At 44.4% G+C, this 13892-nt stretch overlaps 4 protein-coding genes across 5 annotated transcripts; 1 reads left to right on the forward strand and 3 right to left on the reverse strand.

Annotated features, from left to right (window-relative positions):
* Positions 1-396: 396 nt before the first annotated feature.
* On the reverse strand, positions 397-1215 carry LOC117148696. The gene is made up of 3 exons (XM_033316239.1): positions 1106-1215; positions 753-1037; positions 397-699 (listed from the first exon to the last, which is right to left on the reverse strand). Exons 1-3 carry the CDS (start codon positions 1178-1180, stop codon positions 484-486), a joined length of 576 nt encoding a protein of 191 aa, XP_033172130.1. The 5' UTR covers positions 1181-1215; the 3' UTR covers positions 397-483.
* A 308-nt stretch (positions 1216-1523) lies between these two features.
* Positions 1524-4170, reverse strand: LOC117148695 (mitoguardin). The gene is made up of 3 exons (XM_033316238.1): positions 3624-4170; positions 2369-3562; positions 1524-2307 (listed from the first exon to the last, which is right to left on the reverse strand). The coding sequence occupies exons 1-3, from the start codon at positions 3696-3698 to the stop codon at positions 1999-2001; spliced, it is 1578 nt and encodes a 525-aa protein (XP_033172129.1). The 5' UTR covers positions 3699-4170; the 3' UTR covers positions 1524-1998.
* A 241-nt stretch (positions 4171-4411) lies between these two features.
* LOC117147283 (bleomycin hydrolase) lies at positions 4412-8437 on the forward strand. 2 transcript variants are annotated; one of them, XM_033314126.1, is made up of 5 exons: positions 4412-4641; positions 6415-7049; positions 7104-7579; positions 7645-7765; positions 7824-8437. In XM_033314126.1, exons 1-5 carry the CDS (start codon positions 4638-4640, stop codon positions 8037-8039), a joined length of 1452 nt encoding a protein of 483 aa, XP_033170017.1. In that variant the 5' UTR covers positions 4412-4637; the 3' UTR covers positions 8040-8437. The 2 variants fall into 2 exon arrangements, with proteins under 2 accessions (XP_033170017.1, XP_033170016.1); XM_033314125.1 differs by lacking the exon at positions 4412-4641 and having other exon boundaries at positions 6226-7049.
* A 60-nt stretch (positions 8438-8497) lies between these two features.
* Positions 8498-9563, reverse strand: LOC117147284 (uncharacterized protein F58A4.6). The gene is made up of 2 exons (XM_033314128.1): positions 8958-9563; positions 8498-8887 (listed from the first exon to the last, which is right to left on the reverse strand). The coding sequence occupies exons 1-2, from the start codon at positions 9339-9341 to the stop codon at positions 8615-8617; spliced, it is 657 nt and encodes a 218-aa protein (XP_033170019.1). The 5' UTR covers positions 9342-9563; the 3' UTR covers positions 8498-8614.
* Positions 9564-13892: the final 4329 nt, after the last annotated feature.

A 13892-nucleotide genomic window follows, 5' to 3' on the forward strand; every position in this document is an offset into this window, starting at 1 on the left:
AAGGATGAGCGTTTACTTTGGTTTTGAGATTGTTTGCCGCAGCCTCACATCTCGAGCAATATATATTTGATGTACCAGGGCTACGGCGAAACTGTGCGGTTTTTGAAAACCTCAGTTTTGGAATAAAAACCAGAACTGGCGTTTTCAAGCATCGAGCCTCGTTTGTCTTTCAATATTTAACAAAAATCACACACACAAACACAGAAAGAACTCATTTGATGTATTTAGTTTAACGTTTAGCCCCTAATTTCGAGGAACGTTAAAGAATGCCTTTCCTGAACTGCAGTCAACACTCAAATAAGCGACAAACAAACAAATTGAGAAAGGAAAAAAGAAACCAACCAACCAAATGAAAGCAAATTGTTTGAATAAAAATCAAATTACATAAAACCCTATCGCATTTTTATTGATTCGATGAGGAGAAGCTGCATATATCGATGGGTTTTTCATTTTCATAAAACCTTGATTATGGAGATACGATACTTAGTGATTCAACGTCGGCTGTAAACAATGCAGGAGCAGCTCCTGGACGGAATGGGCCAGGTAGAACACCACTGAGATGCCGGTGGCGATGGCGATGTAGTACAAGTGGTAGACAACCAACTGGTTGCACCGCAGATCCGTGAATGGTTCACGCTGATGGAGAGCAACGGTGACCATCACCAGGAGCACCGATAGCAGGGATCCCTTCAGCATCATCTAGTACAGGGAGTTTTTTAGTATGTGAATGCTTTGATATCCATATTAGCTACCACATTGGAGGTGACCAGGCTGATCTCAAAGTTGCCCAGGTACTTGGCCCGGATGAGGAGCGTGGTGGCGAAGGAGTAGAGCAGCGTGAACACCACTGTCCAGCGCAAGTGCGATAGCTCCTGCCGGCTAAGATGCGCTGCATCCGGATTGCCCACGATCAGGGTTCCATGGCAGCGCACGTCCAAATCTTTCTCGGCCTCCAATTGCATGGTCACGTCAACGGAGGCGTCCAGTTCGATGTGAATAATCTGGTTGAGCATGTGCAGCGCCACGAAGCAGGAGATCTGTTTGGGTTCGAATTGTGGAGCAAACTGAGCTGGGCAGGAATAGAAACTAGAAACTAGGAACTCACGAAGGCGACAAGGGAAAGTATACCGCAACCGAGTCCCAGGCTCTTCCACATTGTGCTCCACCGAGTCGATGGCATAGACTGCCGTCTGCTGAAGATTACCTTGCAGTGGGCAGTCCACTTCTGGCTCTACACTAAATACCCTATATAGCTAAATAATGGGCTACGGCACGTTCTTTACTCAGCATCTAAACACTATATTTCACATAATTTAGAGTTCATAATTTTACAAAAATCATTTCTATGGGGGATACTAGTTAAATTTTTAGATTTATCACTGGAAGGAAGGAACAATTGGTCGTTAGTCGAAAAAATTCCCTATCTGCATGTGCCTATTAAATCTGTTTAATTGGTTGGTATCGTTTTGAAAAATATTGAAACATTAAGGATACATGTCTATATCAATAATCTCAGATATATTTTTTAAGTTTTACAGTTCAGTAGGATTTAAACAAAACAGCCAACTCCTTTCAACGGTCTTAATGTCATAAAATAACTAGTTCATGTCTGACTCTCAAATTTAGTATCGTTTGTGCGTGGTTATTTGAGTGTGTGTACTATATGTATCACTGAATAACATAGTCTAACAGGGTATGCAGCGCGTCTGTCACCTGGATCCACTCCACCCATGCAATTGGAGGCATTGCAGCTGGATTCTCGCTCGGAGCGGGCGGTAAACAGTTTTATTTTACAAATGTTTTGGCGACTTAAATGCAGCTTATTCATACAATGACGATGCGTGGATTTGGTGTACGTGTGGCTGGATGTATGTGGCTTTAAAATTAGTCAACTTGTGGAGCATTTCTTAGGGAAACTACCGAACCAAATGGCTTTTGTAAAAAATATATAGAAGGGGAGTCCAAGAAGTATGGATAGAAGGCTTAAGTGAACGCCAGTTACTGGCTAAACTTCACGCCAATGTTGTTGACGCGCGTCTGCATGTGCTGGAGCACATCCTGCGAGAATTCCTCGATGGTCGTGAAGCGGCTCTTTTGGAAGCTAAAGATGTCGCCCAGAAAGGCGAGCAACTCCTCCCGGAAGTAGTGGCAGATGTCGCGCAAGTTCTCGTTGGGTCCAAAGAAGCCCCAGGCCATTAGCGGTGATATCTGCTCGGATATCACGTAAAAGTGGGACATGAACCCGTTGGGGAACTTAAGCATCCGCTTCTTTGCCTTCAGCACCGACCACACGGCTGTTGTTAATGCCTGGAATTAAAAGAACATATAGCTTAACATTTGGTCTCGACCTAAAGCTGAGTTTACCTACCGTCTCTTTAAATCCGTTGGATAGCCAGCGATTTTGGACAACCGCTGTGACGCTGGCAGGCGGAGCATCTAGATCCTTGAACGAATCGAGGATAATGAAGTCGAGACAGATGTCGTAGAAGGTCATCGCCTTGACATTGCGCTGCTCCAGCTCCATTTGGATGCAGGGCCAGTTGTTGCTATCGTGCAGATAGTTCACCATGTCTTCGTAGCCCACAAGAAACTCCTTGGTATCCTTATCGCCCAGACACAGCAGATCAGTGAGAATCTGCCGGCCAGCATCGCAGATCCACTGGCCCACTGCGGGATCCTTGAAGAGGAACTGAAAGGCCAGCCGAACGCAGTGCAGCTTGGCCAGGTATTCGGTATCGGTGCTGCAGTGCATCAACTCCGCCCGAATGGTGCGACACGGCACAGTGTACTCATCGTGGTGCTTCAGGGCACTCTGGAATAGCGGATACTCTTCGTACGAGGTCTCGATAAAGCCGTCGAACTCACGCAGATCCGCCACCTGGTCGAGAGCGGAAGCAAAGCTTTCCGCGGAATCAAAATTCGGATCGGAACCAGCGCGACTGAGAACGCTGCCCGATTTGTGCGACCGCCGATCGTCATCGGCCTCGCCTGCCTCCTCCTCGACCTCGTCAATGGAATGCTCCTCGCGGAACAGCACCGAGCGCTGGTCCAGGAAGAGCAGTTCGCTCTGCTCCTGCAGCGTGTAGGCCATCTCCAGCAGATTTTGGATCTCACGACAGAACTCCGAGTCCTCCGCCGTGGTCAACAAGGCGGGCAATCCGCCGGGCGAGTAGTGTGCCGCCAGGGCATCCTCCCAAAAGTTGATCACTGTGTCCAGTGCCTCCATGCCCATCATGCCCAACTGTTGGGCCGTCAGTTGTGTGACTACCGAGCTGCCAGGTCCGGCATTTTGTACGCCCAATACACCAACGCCAATCGAGCCGGACGCCATGGACAGGCGATCCGAGTAGGCCAGTGTAGAGCCCACAGGACTCCCCGATCTTGCCGAGGCCTTAGATCCGGCTATCGAGATTAGGTCGTTTGGACTGCGCATGCTGTTGCGGTTGCGCCGACCCGTGTACTTCCTGGCTCGACGAGGCGGACGCGGTGGCTTGCGACGCCGCAGAAATCGGGAGAGTACGCTCATCAGGGCCACGCCGGCGGTCAGTGAGAAGAGCACAACCTGGTGGGGATTTGGAGGGTGATTAGTGAAAACTCTGGCTACTTAAGTTAGCTAAGCTCACCTTTGTGGTGGTGGAAACGCGAAATGGCAGCAGACTGCCCCCGCTGCTCCAAGATGCCGGCATGACGCGCTGCATCCTGCGGCTACGATGACTACGCCTTGGATACTGTGAATCTTTCGGGATCGAGATTGGGAATGGTGTGAACAGCAAGGATTAGTTGGGTGCTGATGCTGCGGATTGTGCTCGTGCTTTGAGGTTAGGCCTCCGCGCCCACTCCTCGATGCCCGCTCATCGGCGGTTGCTATCTTGGTTTTTGTTTTCTGGCGCGGCGTTGACCCTGCGCTCCATGTGCGGCCGCCCTTTGGAATGCAGCTGCAGAACGGCTGGTTGCTTTTGGGGGCTGGTCCAAACGCTGGCCTCGTCGTCTGGCTGACACGGAACGGGGTCACCACGGATCAATTTTACGTCAGAATCTCAGTCTACTGCCTCTTATCAGTGGCAACTTTCACTTTTAGGCCTGAAAACAACAAAATTGCATCACAACGTTTTACGAAGAGAAGAGCACGGCGGCAAAAGATCCAGCTGTTTGGGGTGTTGCCATATGGGTTTTTGATAGGCCTAGGCTCAGGTCAAACGACGCTGCCAGATCAACAGATCGATATAACAGTTACAATTTTATTTATAAATTAATACGCCTATATTTATGAAATTAGGTGCATTTATACAGTGTAAAAGAGAGTTCATAAAGAAGTTGGTATGTTGACGGTATATCGTATGGCAGGCCAATGTGGTATTAAAAGTATATTTTTTCGAAAGCCGGATGGTATAAAAGAGGGTTCATTGTATGGTCATACTATTAGGAACAAAAAAAACACTCCACAGCAAACCAAAATAAAATCAAATTAAAAAAAATTATCCAAATTGCGCATAGTACGATTGCAGTAGCCAGAAGTCAGAGTCAATAGTTCGGAAAACTGAAGGACATCCAAATTTGGGTCGAGCAAAATTCGAAGTGACCTTATAAAATCAAAACAAGTGTAAAGCCACAAAAGAAAGGAGAAAAAATCATTAAATATGTGTAAGTTAATAAACGAAAGGAAGAGTCTTGCATAAAATGCACGTACTTAGAGTGAAAATTAACAACTTTTAAGTGAAATTAATTTCCGGCGACATTCTTTATTTGTTGTTGCTGTGGTGTGCGGCTGTGTGTGTGAGTGTAGGAGTGAAAGAGGGAGAGGGATGGAAGTTTTGCTGACGCCCCAGCAACAAAAACAAATTAAAACCAGACGAAAGTAAAATTTCACCCAAATTTTTGTTTGTTTTTTTTTCCTCTCACGTTTTTTGTTTGTCAAACTGGACAAACAGGTTTTTGTTTTTCCTTCTTTTTGGTTTTCCGCGAAAGCTGTTAAAACGGCACTTTGCCTGCCCCCTGTCTTCGTAGCCTCCTCTTCCTTCTTCGTTTTCCTCCGTTTCATCGCTCCCCACCCGCTACATGCTTATGTGTGTACTTATGTGTGTGCGAGTCCCGTTAAACTGGTTTTGCTTAATTGCATCGCCCTCTCTTTCGCACGTAACGGTTTAAATAGGCATTTCTTGACGGCTTTTAACCCGTATCCCGTCAGCTTCGCTTATCAGCATCACCCACACACACACACGCATGCACAGACATTTTTTTCAAATACCTGGTAGTGTGCATATATGCTGATAAATAATAAACACAAAGCGCAAACAGAGTAAATGGCGAAAGGAGCGAGTGAAAGAGATGCGGAATCCAAAGTGCATAATGGTTATGCCCATGTTAATGGCCCCTGCTGCAACGCAGCTGTTCTTTTTGTTTTTCCTACTCATTGCATTTCTGCCTTTGTGAATTGGTGCCACGCCCACGTTTTCTTTGATGGGGGCGCAGCCCCGGAAGTTGGCCAAGTTGAAAATAATGCAAGTAATGCCCAATCTTTGCCAGATTTTCATCAGATTGCGTCACAAGCGTTCTATTTTGGATCTGTAGGATTGCTTTGCATCTTTAGGATGCTCTTTTGTATCTGCCAACTCTATATATATATACCGTCTTATCGGGATTATCAGAGTTATAATAGCATAACGTTCTGGAAAGTTTGGAGCCATTATCTTAGGACTTTGTTATCACATCCAATCTCCTTGTCGACAATCGTGCAACAGACCTCGTTAAATATTTAAATTGCTTTTGTTTTAACGCAAAAAACATCTGTGCGATGCAAAAAATATGCCATTCCCGTTCAATTTAATTGCCAATTTAAATGTTAAACAGTTTCAGCTGTGTTGGTCGTTCAAATTGCTGGGATAAATGTTTTTGAATTGCAAATTCCTAATATTTCATTTTCATTATTACAAAGGAAATGTGCAGATTTTCTAAAACAAAATTAGATTGGCTTTCTTTTTCTGTCAGTTATTTAACTTATTTTTGATAGGAACACCTATACCCAGGTTTCATTATGAATCTACAGATCTACAGATCCGGACGAGAAGCGTAAGTCGGTTTCTGCTGTCGAAATTGCTTTTGTTATTTGTTTAATGTTTGTTTCGCTCTGAAATTGGCCAAGATCGCCGTCGATTTTCTTCTTTTACCTGGACCGTCAACACAAAATTATCGCTTTCGGTTTCTTTTCTGGGTAACCCGATCCTCCAGTTTGGGCGGTGAGGCGGTCAGTGACGCAGATCAAGATCAATTCCCCGAAACTGAGTCAAAATCCAAATACGTATCGCAATCGAATCCTGAATCCGAAGCAGCAGCAGGAGCCGGCGATGTACTATTCAAACGAATACGTTCGAACTCACACAATATCCGGCGAACGTTGCCAATCCCATTTACTTGCAGCTGACAACAACAGCGGATCCGGAGGAGGCGGTGGCGGTAACAATAATAGTGCCAATAGTGGTAAGAACTCGACGCACATGATCAGTGAGACCAGTGCGATCACCAATCAATTGTTGGAAAAATGGCGGAAAAACTTCTACAGCGAACCGAAGAATCTGCTGGCGCAGAACGTCTGCTCACGCGTTGATCCGTTCGATGTGTGCCTGTCCAGGAAGGCACTGGAGACCACCAATCATGTGTTCAACTATAAGGTGGAAACGGAGGGCAAGCCGGTGACCAATCAGAGGAGCTCCGGACGCTGCTGGCTGTTTGCGGCACTCAACTGCATCCGCCTGCCATTCATGAAGAACTACAATCTGGACGAGTTCGAGTTCTCGCAGGCCTTCCTCTTCTACTGGGACAAGATCGAGCGTTGCAACTACTTCCTCAACAACGTTGTGAAGACGGCACAGCGCGGCGAGAAGGTGGATGGTCGTCTGGTGTCCTTCCTGCTACTCGATCCCACCTCCGATGGCGGCCAGTGGGACATGCTGGTCAATCTGATAACCAAACACGGCCTCATGCCAAAGAAATGCTTTCCCGAGAGCTTCAGCTGCGAGTCCAGCATACGAATGAACGCCATACTGAAGAGCAAGGTGAGCAAATCGGATTTTTTGTGGGTATATAGAGTGTCTAACTATCTATTTTAGCTACGGGAGTATGCCCGCAATTTGCGCGTGCTGATGGAGAAGAATCCCACGGAGGAGGAGATCGCCTGCAAGATCCAGGAGCAGATGGCCGAGATCTACAAGGTGGTGGGCATTTGCCTGGGCATACCCTCGGAGACCTTCACCTGGGAGTACTATGACAAGAGCAAGAACTATCAGTCAGTCGGACCCGTCAGTTCGCTGGAGTTCTATGAGCGTTATGTTAAGCCGCATTTCAACGTGGAGGACAAGGTGTGCCTCGTAACCGATCCTCGGCCGACGAGTAGCTATGACCAGGCCTACACTGTTGACTGCCTGGGCAACGTGGTTGGCGGTCGACCCGTTCTGTATAACAATCAGTCCGTGGAGCTGCTCCTGGCCGTTGTCACCAAGTCGCTGAAGGCCGGCGAAGCCGTTTGGTTTGGCTGCGAGGTCAGCAAGCGATTCGCCTCCAAGCAGGGCATCGAGGATGTGGATGTGTGAGTGTCGTAGACTCGTGTTATTTGCTAATCTAGCTTTATACAACTGATGATTGTCCTTGTAGCCACGATTTTAAGCTGGTCTTCGACATCGACATACAAACGACATTCTCCAAGGCAGACCGCCTGATCTACGGCGAATCGGCCATGACCCATGCCATGGTTTTCACGGCCGTCTCCGTGGATGTGAGTAGCACTAATCCCAGCCTGCAATTCGTTTGCTAACCAACAATTTGAATTGCAGAAGAGCGGCGTGGCCCAGAAACTGCGTGTGGAGAACTCGTGGGGCGAGGATCGCGGCGAGAAGGGCTATCTGGTGATGAACGCCGATTGGTTTAGGGAGTTTGGATTCGAGGTGGTCGTGGACAAGAAGTACGTGCCCGAGGATGTATTGCGCGTGTTCGACATGGATCCGATCGTATTGCCTGCCTGGGATCCCATGGGTACGCTAGCACAGTAGGTCCAGGTCGCCATTTAGACACACCCAACACACTTACACACACACACACACCCCACACACACACACATATAAATACATATATTAAAATACAATATATATAAAGCTTTACGAGCAGCAATCTTCGAGCAGCATCCAAATAAGTTCGAGTTACCGGCTTTCAGTTTTTATGTACATTATTTTGTTCGTTTTCGAGATCCCCCCGATCCTCAAGGAGGATGATGTGCTCGTGCACAAGCAATATATCCGCGTCCAAGTCGTCCCACAAGTCCTTGTCAATTCTGTACAACAATAATATTGTGTTTAGCGCTTAGGTAAAAAGAAATGTCTCAGTTCTCCCTTCTACGGATTACGTTTGATTTTTAGCAGCGGGCAGTTGAAAATATATATATATATACAAATACGAACGAGAAATAAATGAATAATGTAAATGCATTTTTTTACGTATATACAATTACATATTAAATAAATAAATTGAAAAATATATTTGACTTTGCTGAACAGAAAAAGGAAAACAGACCATATAATGTAAAATTTTTAGATCTTTGATCGAAATAATTTGCGCTTCCAGGTTCAACTTAGTTGCCTCCCTTCCGCAGTCTTCGCTGCTCGTACTCGTAGCTAAGTCGCCGCCAAATGCCCAGACACATCCGCATCAGCCGCACATCCTTCTCGATGTTTTTACTCGCGAACTGGTACTGCTCACGGATCAAATGCTTCGCCATCCGTAGTTGACCCCGCTGGATTAGGGAAATGCTGTAGTACAGCTTGCAGCGCGTCTGCAGGAAGGGATCACCGAGTCGCAGGCCAATCTTTAGCTGCTGCAGCGAAATCTTGCCGGCCGTTTTCGCCTGAAAGTGGGTTGGTGAATGGGTGGCATAAGCAATGAAGCAGGATGGATGCACGACCACGATCACTTACACATCGCTCGAACTGCTCGCCAAGGGCGGAGAATCCGCCGCCCAGTGTGGACAGCCAGGACATGAGGTGCTCCACCTCGATGCGCTCCCACAGCGTGTGTGCCAGCATGTCGGCGAATCTGTAGTCAATGGTGTCCTTCTGCGGTTCCTCGAATTGCAACCAGACCAGCTGGACGCCATGGTTGCGCCTGAGGCTCTCGGCAAGCACGTGCTGGTGCAGCAATTCGCGTAGGTAGTAATTACCATTGATGGCGTCCACATGGATGCACAGCCTCCGCAGCGGCTTGGATTTTGGCCAGGCGTCGCCGGCTTCTGGATTTGGACGATTGTGGTAATTACATCGCTGCCAGTAGTCGGAAACGCAAATGATCAGCGAATCCGACATCGAAAGCGTTAAATTTAAAAAAAAAAACTAAGTAAAACCTAAAGGCTACTTGGTAAATTCCACAGAAAACTGGGTCACCGGTGGTGGTTACCAGCTAATCTCGACTACGTTTCTGTATATGAACTGTCTTTATTGCACTATGATTGCACTTTTACTAATGTTTATTAATGTTTTTGTTGAACAGAAATGTTAATAACAAAAGTGTGGCCACCGTATAAGCGCCAAGAAAAGCTGCGATCCAAGCGGAGGCGGCACTCGCCACTCGAAAGCTTTTTGGCGCCAATTTGAGTATCCAAAAATAGGGGTTTTTCGTCATAACTTTGCAAAAAATATGCGCACAGCCAAAATAATTGCTGATTTCTATCGCTAATTAGCCAATCTAACACGCCATATTACACTTTCGCTGTTTTACGCAATTTAAAATTTTTCACAATTTTTCGCATTTTTTGTATCATAAAAATTTGCAAAAAATTTCAAAAATCAAACTTTTTCAGGCTCGAATGTCATTCGATGGGAAATTTTGTAACAAATCCAGCGAGGTATGCCATTCCATATTCTATCAATTATTTGTTAAGCTAGGCGGAAAAAACGGATTATTTGTGGACAGAAAATCAAAGAAACTAACTTTGGCAAAATATCGTTATAACCGTTGAGTTTTTTCATCATTACTTGGCTAAAAATGATCATATAGCCAAGAAAATAGCTGCTATGCACAGCTAATTACCAATGCTAACGAACTGTATCACTTTTGTTTTTAAATTTGGAAAAAAAATTTTGCTCAAAATTTCACATTTTGGTAAGGGGTAACATCATCAAAATTTTGCAAAAATTGTCAAAAAAATAAAATTCCCAAATTTGAATCCAAATCGATTGGGAATAAAAAAACAAGTTCAACGAGGTATGAGAATCCATTTTTGGACTATTATTTCCCATTTTATGAACAAAATACGACAAATTATCTTCTAGAATTGTGGGCACAAAACACAAATTTACTGAAAACTTCAATTGATCGAAATTCAAATTGAAATTGCGTTCCACACCTATCGATGATTGCAATCCACTCGCGGTGGAAGCCATTTGGGCGCGTCATTCAAATGGTTATGGCACTTGCAATCGCCATTTAACTTCGAAAATTGTCCAATTTCACACACAGCGTGTGTAATAATTGCGCGTGAAAATAACTCAATTTCGCCGAAGTGCAACTGCATCTTTGGTGAGCCTTCAACATGGCCATTATCATTATCAAACAAATGTTTCGCCCCTCGATTGCTCAGTGCCAACACAAATCTGTTAGCAGTTGGCAATAATTGTGCAGCCAGCGGCAGCATTGTCCCCACACGTTCCCCCCAAAAAAAAACAAAACCCATTTCCATTCATGATTTGCCCTTTTTCCCTACCACACCAAGCCATTTCATTTCATTTCATTTCCCATTTTCCCTTCGTTTTCGTGGCTATTTTTGTGCGCTGGCTTTTATTGTTGCTGGCTATGTTGTCATCGATGGCATTAATTTTGGTAAGTGCGGCCGCCTATATCCTCTGCATCGGGCTCCTTCCTCTATATCCTCCTCTTCTTCTTGCTCTTTCAACGCACGATCTTTATGGCACGACATTTTTGTGAATTATGCGCCCAATTTCCGTTGAATCGAAGAGGCCCTTACGTACATAAATCCCCACACAATTCCTTATACGCATTGTGTAATATTAATTGGTCACAAGCCATCAAAATATAATTTGCACCAGCCAAAAGTGTCATTAAATTTATTTGACAGCTGCCATACACTGGCATGGTTACCCATAATCGTAAAGATTCATTTATTTGAATAAATGTAGTGAATAAAAGTACAAATTATAAGTACAGTTTGCTAGAAGATTTCCGCATTTGCTGCTGGAAATGCAGCAATAATTTTCCAAATTGGTTTGCAATTTTATTTCATAATTTTCACGCTTCGTTAAATGACAGCAACATTGTTGTGTGTGCTTGCTGCATTTTGGAGCACGTGCGCCAGATGAAAAAAGTGAAGAGTTTCTTGTTCGAGAAAAAAAAGGAGGAAAAGGGGGAAATCCGTAAATATCAAGGGGCAATGACAGATCCACGCAAAGATTTGTTTGTGGGCGTGTCAGCAATATGTCAAAATTGCACTCGACAGTCGCGCATGCGTGCCCACAAAAGGGATGACCCGTGTGCCTCCAGCTCCTCCAGATCCCCGTATCCCTATCCTCCAGCCGCATCCTACGATGATCATCCTTGATCTCTTTCGTTGCTTTCGGATCTGGTCGCTCGTCCACTTGAGAAGGCGAAACAAAGCGGTAGTCGAATGTGTGATATCCTGCAAATGCTTTAATGTACTACAAAATAGAAATGCATGCATATAAGAGCTATGTGTATGTAAGGAACCTAATCTGTGTACCAATACCCCCGATATATGTATATATATCCTATCCCGAGGAAACCTAAACAAAGCCTCAAGTGTCGGGCACCAACAACAACAACACTAGCTAGCGGAAAATGCAGGAAATCCAAGGAGGAAAACTCGTAGAGCGGAAAATTGTAGGGAACAACATAAACACGGTTTCACTTTCAAAGCGATTAGCCACGGATGCGCCTCGTTTTTGTATCGAAAATCCAGAAATGACAACAAACACAGACACACTCGATAAGGAAAACAGTGTTGCCAAGCAGCACTGAGAAAATGATTCAATTATAAGTAGATTCATTTGAGAAATTAAAATTAAATATATGCCAGCTTCCTTCTTTTCAAATCCTTCGTGGTTAAAGTGCGATTTAATGTTAATAATATGTTTATGCGAGGTAAATGTTTTGTTTGCTGGCTGAAGCATATATCTTAAAGTTTATTTTTCAGAGCTTAAATGAAAAGGATTTTTATAACTATATAAGTGAAAGAAGATTTTGTTGAATAATAATAATAATTCGAAGTTTTTTAGAGTGCCTGCTGGAAAAAGTGAGCAATTCGACACCAAGCGAGTGATGGAAACGACAGGCGACACACCCTACAACCCAACAGCAAATGACACAGATGTGTGTGTGTGTGTGTGAGTGTCTAGAGTGGACCTACCACAGCGCCGCCGTGGGCAGCAATAAATATTCAAACTATTCACTTTTTACAGTGGCAGCAAACTGATCCGTCGGCCCAGCCAGCCATAATTCATGGCCTTTCAAGTGGCCAGTTTTCCCGTCGCAACGACACCCTCAATTTTTTCGGGCCACCCCAATCACTGGCCATTATCACCACATAATGATAGCGCTGTACATATGTATAGTCGATATGGTACGTCATATACCACTTATCAGTTGACCAAAAGAAGTGCCGATAGTCGATAGTGAAAATAAAGCATGCTATGTGAAAACTCCTCGTTTTGCAGAACGTACTAAATGGATTGGCCTTGCATGGCATATTACATAACATCCTATGAAAAACACGAGCCCCAACATTCCATCGATTGTCCATATTAGTCAGTTATTAGCTGGATTGACTTAGTCACTATGTTTACTCTGGACTATCCCTGTCCCAAACTGAATCATTGGGCACACTCAGTTAGGGAAATGTTTTTGGGGCAGTCAGTGGTTTATTTGTGCGTCATGATCTCGTCATAAATTTACAAGAAGAAAAAGAAAAAAATGAATTAAAAAATGATGTATTGCCGGTAGTAGTATTCGTACAATATATCAATCAATGAATATATATATAGCTAATCGGACGGAACGATCAGCGGGGCATGCGACACATGGACTTCTTCTTATCATTAGTAACGTCACACGCCTGACGTTTAGTTTACTTAACCTGCCCCAGCGAACTGAAAACTCAACTTCACACGCCCCAGTCAAATATCCCAAAAAAAAAAAAGAAAAAGTTAAAAAAAGAAAAAAAGAAACCTATGACAAGCCATCAAATGCGACATTCATTAGTCACACGAAAATTGTGACACGATGCGAGTTTCCGAGATTAATTGCACGGCATATTGAACTTTGGCCAGTCACTCGAGTAACGAAAGCATGCATATATGTACATATTATTTTTTTTTTCGAAAGTGGGCAATTCCCATTGAAAAAGGGCGGCTGCTTCAAAAGAATTTGAAAAAGTTCTAGAATTTAATAACACCACAATACTACGAGTAAATGGCATATCTTCTGGCACAGCTCCTTATCCATAAATAAGAACAAATTGGCATGCAATTCGCCGCTTGAGCGTCGACCAAGTAGAACATAAATTTCTCATCACTTGCATAAAATTTTCACAAAAACAACAACGCCCAAGAACAAACAGATGTGTCGCCGACGGATTGGGTAGTGGGGGTATTTGGGCATGGATATATACATAGATATGATATGAAGCCATATAGGATGAGTTAGGCGAGGGCAGGGGATCAGTTCTGGCGGAAAAGTAAGGAAATTCCTATGGCAGGCAGCTATGAATACTCAAAAAAGCATTTTTGATTTAATAATATAGTATAATATAATATAATTCATTACATTTATCACAACTTGATCGGTTGCCAGGCCAATCATTTTCTTATCAAAGGTGTTTACGCTGC

Source organism: Drosophila mauritiana, chromosome X, assembly GCF_004382145.1.
Source record: "Drosophila mauritiana strain mau12 chromosome X, ASM438214v1, whole genome shotgun sequence".
NCBI classification, from domain to species: Eukaryota; Metazoa; Arthropoda; class Insecta; order Diptera; family Drosophilidae; genus Drosophila; species Drosophila mauritiana.

Bases quoted from the DNA above. Each gene is read 5' to 3' on its own strand.
- LOC117147284 (XM_033314128.1), bottom strand. From the start codon at position 9,341: ATGTCGGATTCGCTGATCATTTGCGTTTCCGACTACTGGCAGCGATGT. The intron at 8,888-8,957 runs GTAAGTGATCGT...ACCCACTTTCAG, and splicing joins GCGAGCAGTTCGAGCGATGT to GCGAAAACGGCCGGCAAGAT.
- LOC117147283 (XM_033314125.1), top strand. From the start codon at position 6,342: ATGTACTATTCAAACGAATACGTTCGAACTCACACAATATCCGGCGAA. The intron at 7,050-7,103 runs GTGAGCAAATCG...TATCTATTTTAG, and splicing joins ACGCCATACTGAAGAGCAAG to CTACGGGAGTATGCCCGCAA. The intron at 7,580-7,644 runs GTGAGTGTCGTA...TTGTCCTTGTAG, and splicing joins GGCATCGAGGATGTGGATGT to CCACGATTTTAAGCTGGTCT.
- LOC117148696 (XM_033316239.1), bottom strand. From the start codon at position 1,180: ATGCCATCGACTCGGTGGAGCACAATGTGGAAGAGCCTGGGACTCGGT. The intron at 1,038-1,105 runs GTGAGTTCCTAG...GAACCCAAACAG, and splicing joins TACTTTCCCTTGTCGCCTTC to ATCTCCTGCTTCGTGGCGCT. The intron at 700-752 runs GTAGCTAATATG...TCCCTGTACTAG, and splicing joins GCCTGGTCACCTCCAATGTG to ATGATGCTGAAGGGATCCCT.
- LOC117148695 (XM_033316238.1), bottom strand. From the start codon at position 3,698: ATGCAGCGCGTCATGCCGGCATCTTGGAGCAGCGGGGGCAGTCTGCTG. The intron at 3,563-3,623 runs GTGAGCTTAGCT...AATCCCCACCAG, and splicing joins GCGTTTCCACCACCACAAAG to GTTGTGCTCTTCTCACTGAC. The intron at 2,308-2,368 runs GTAGGTAAACTC...TTTTAATTCCAG, and splicing joins CCAACGGATTTAAAGAGACG to GCATTAACAACAGCCGTGTG.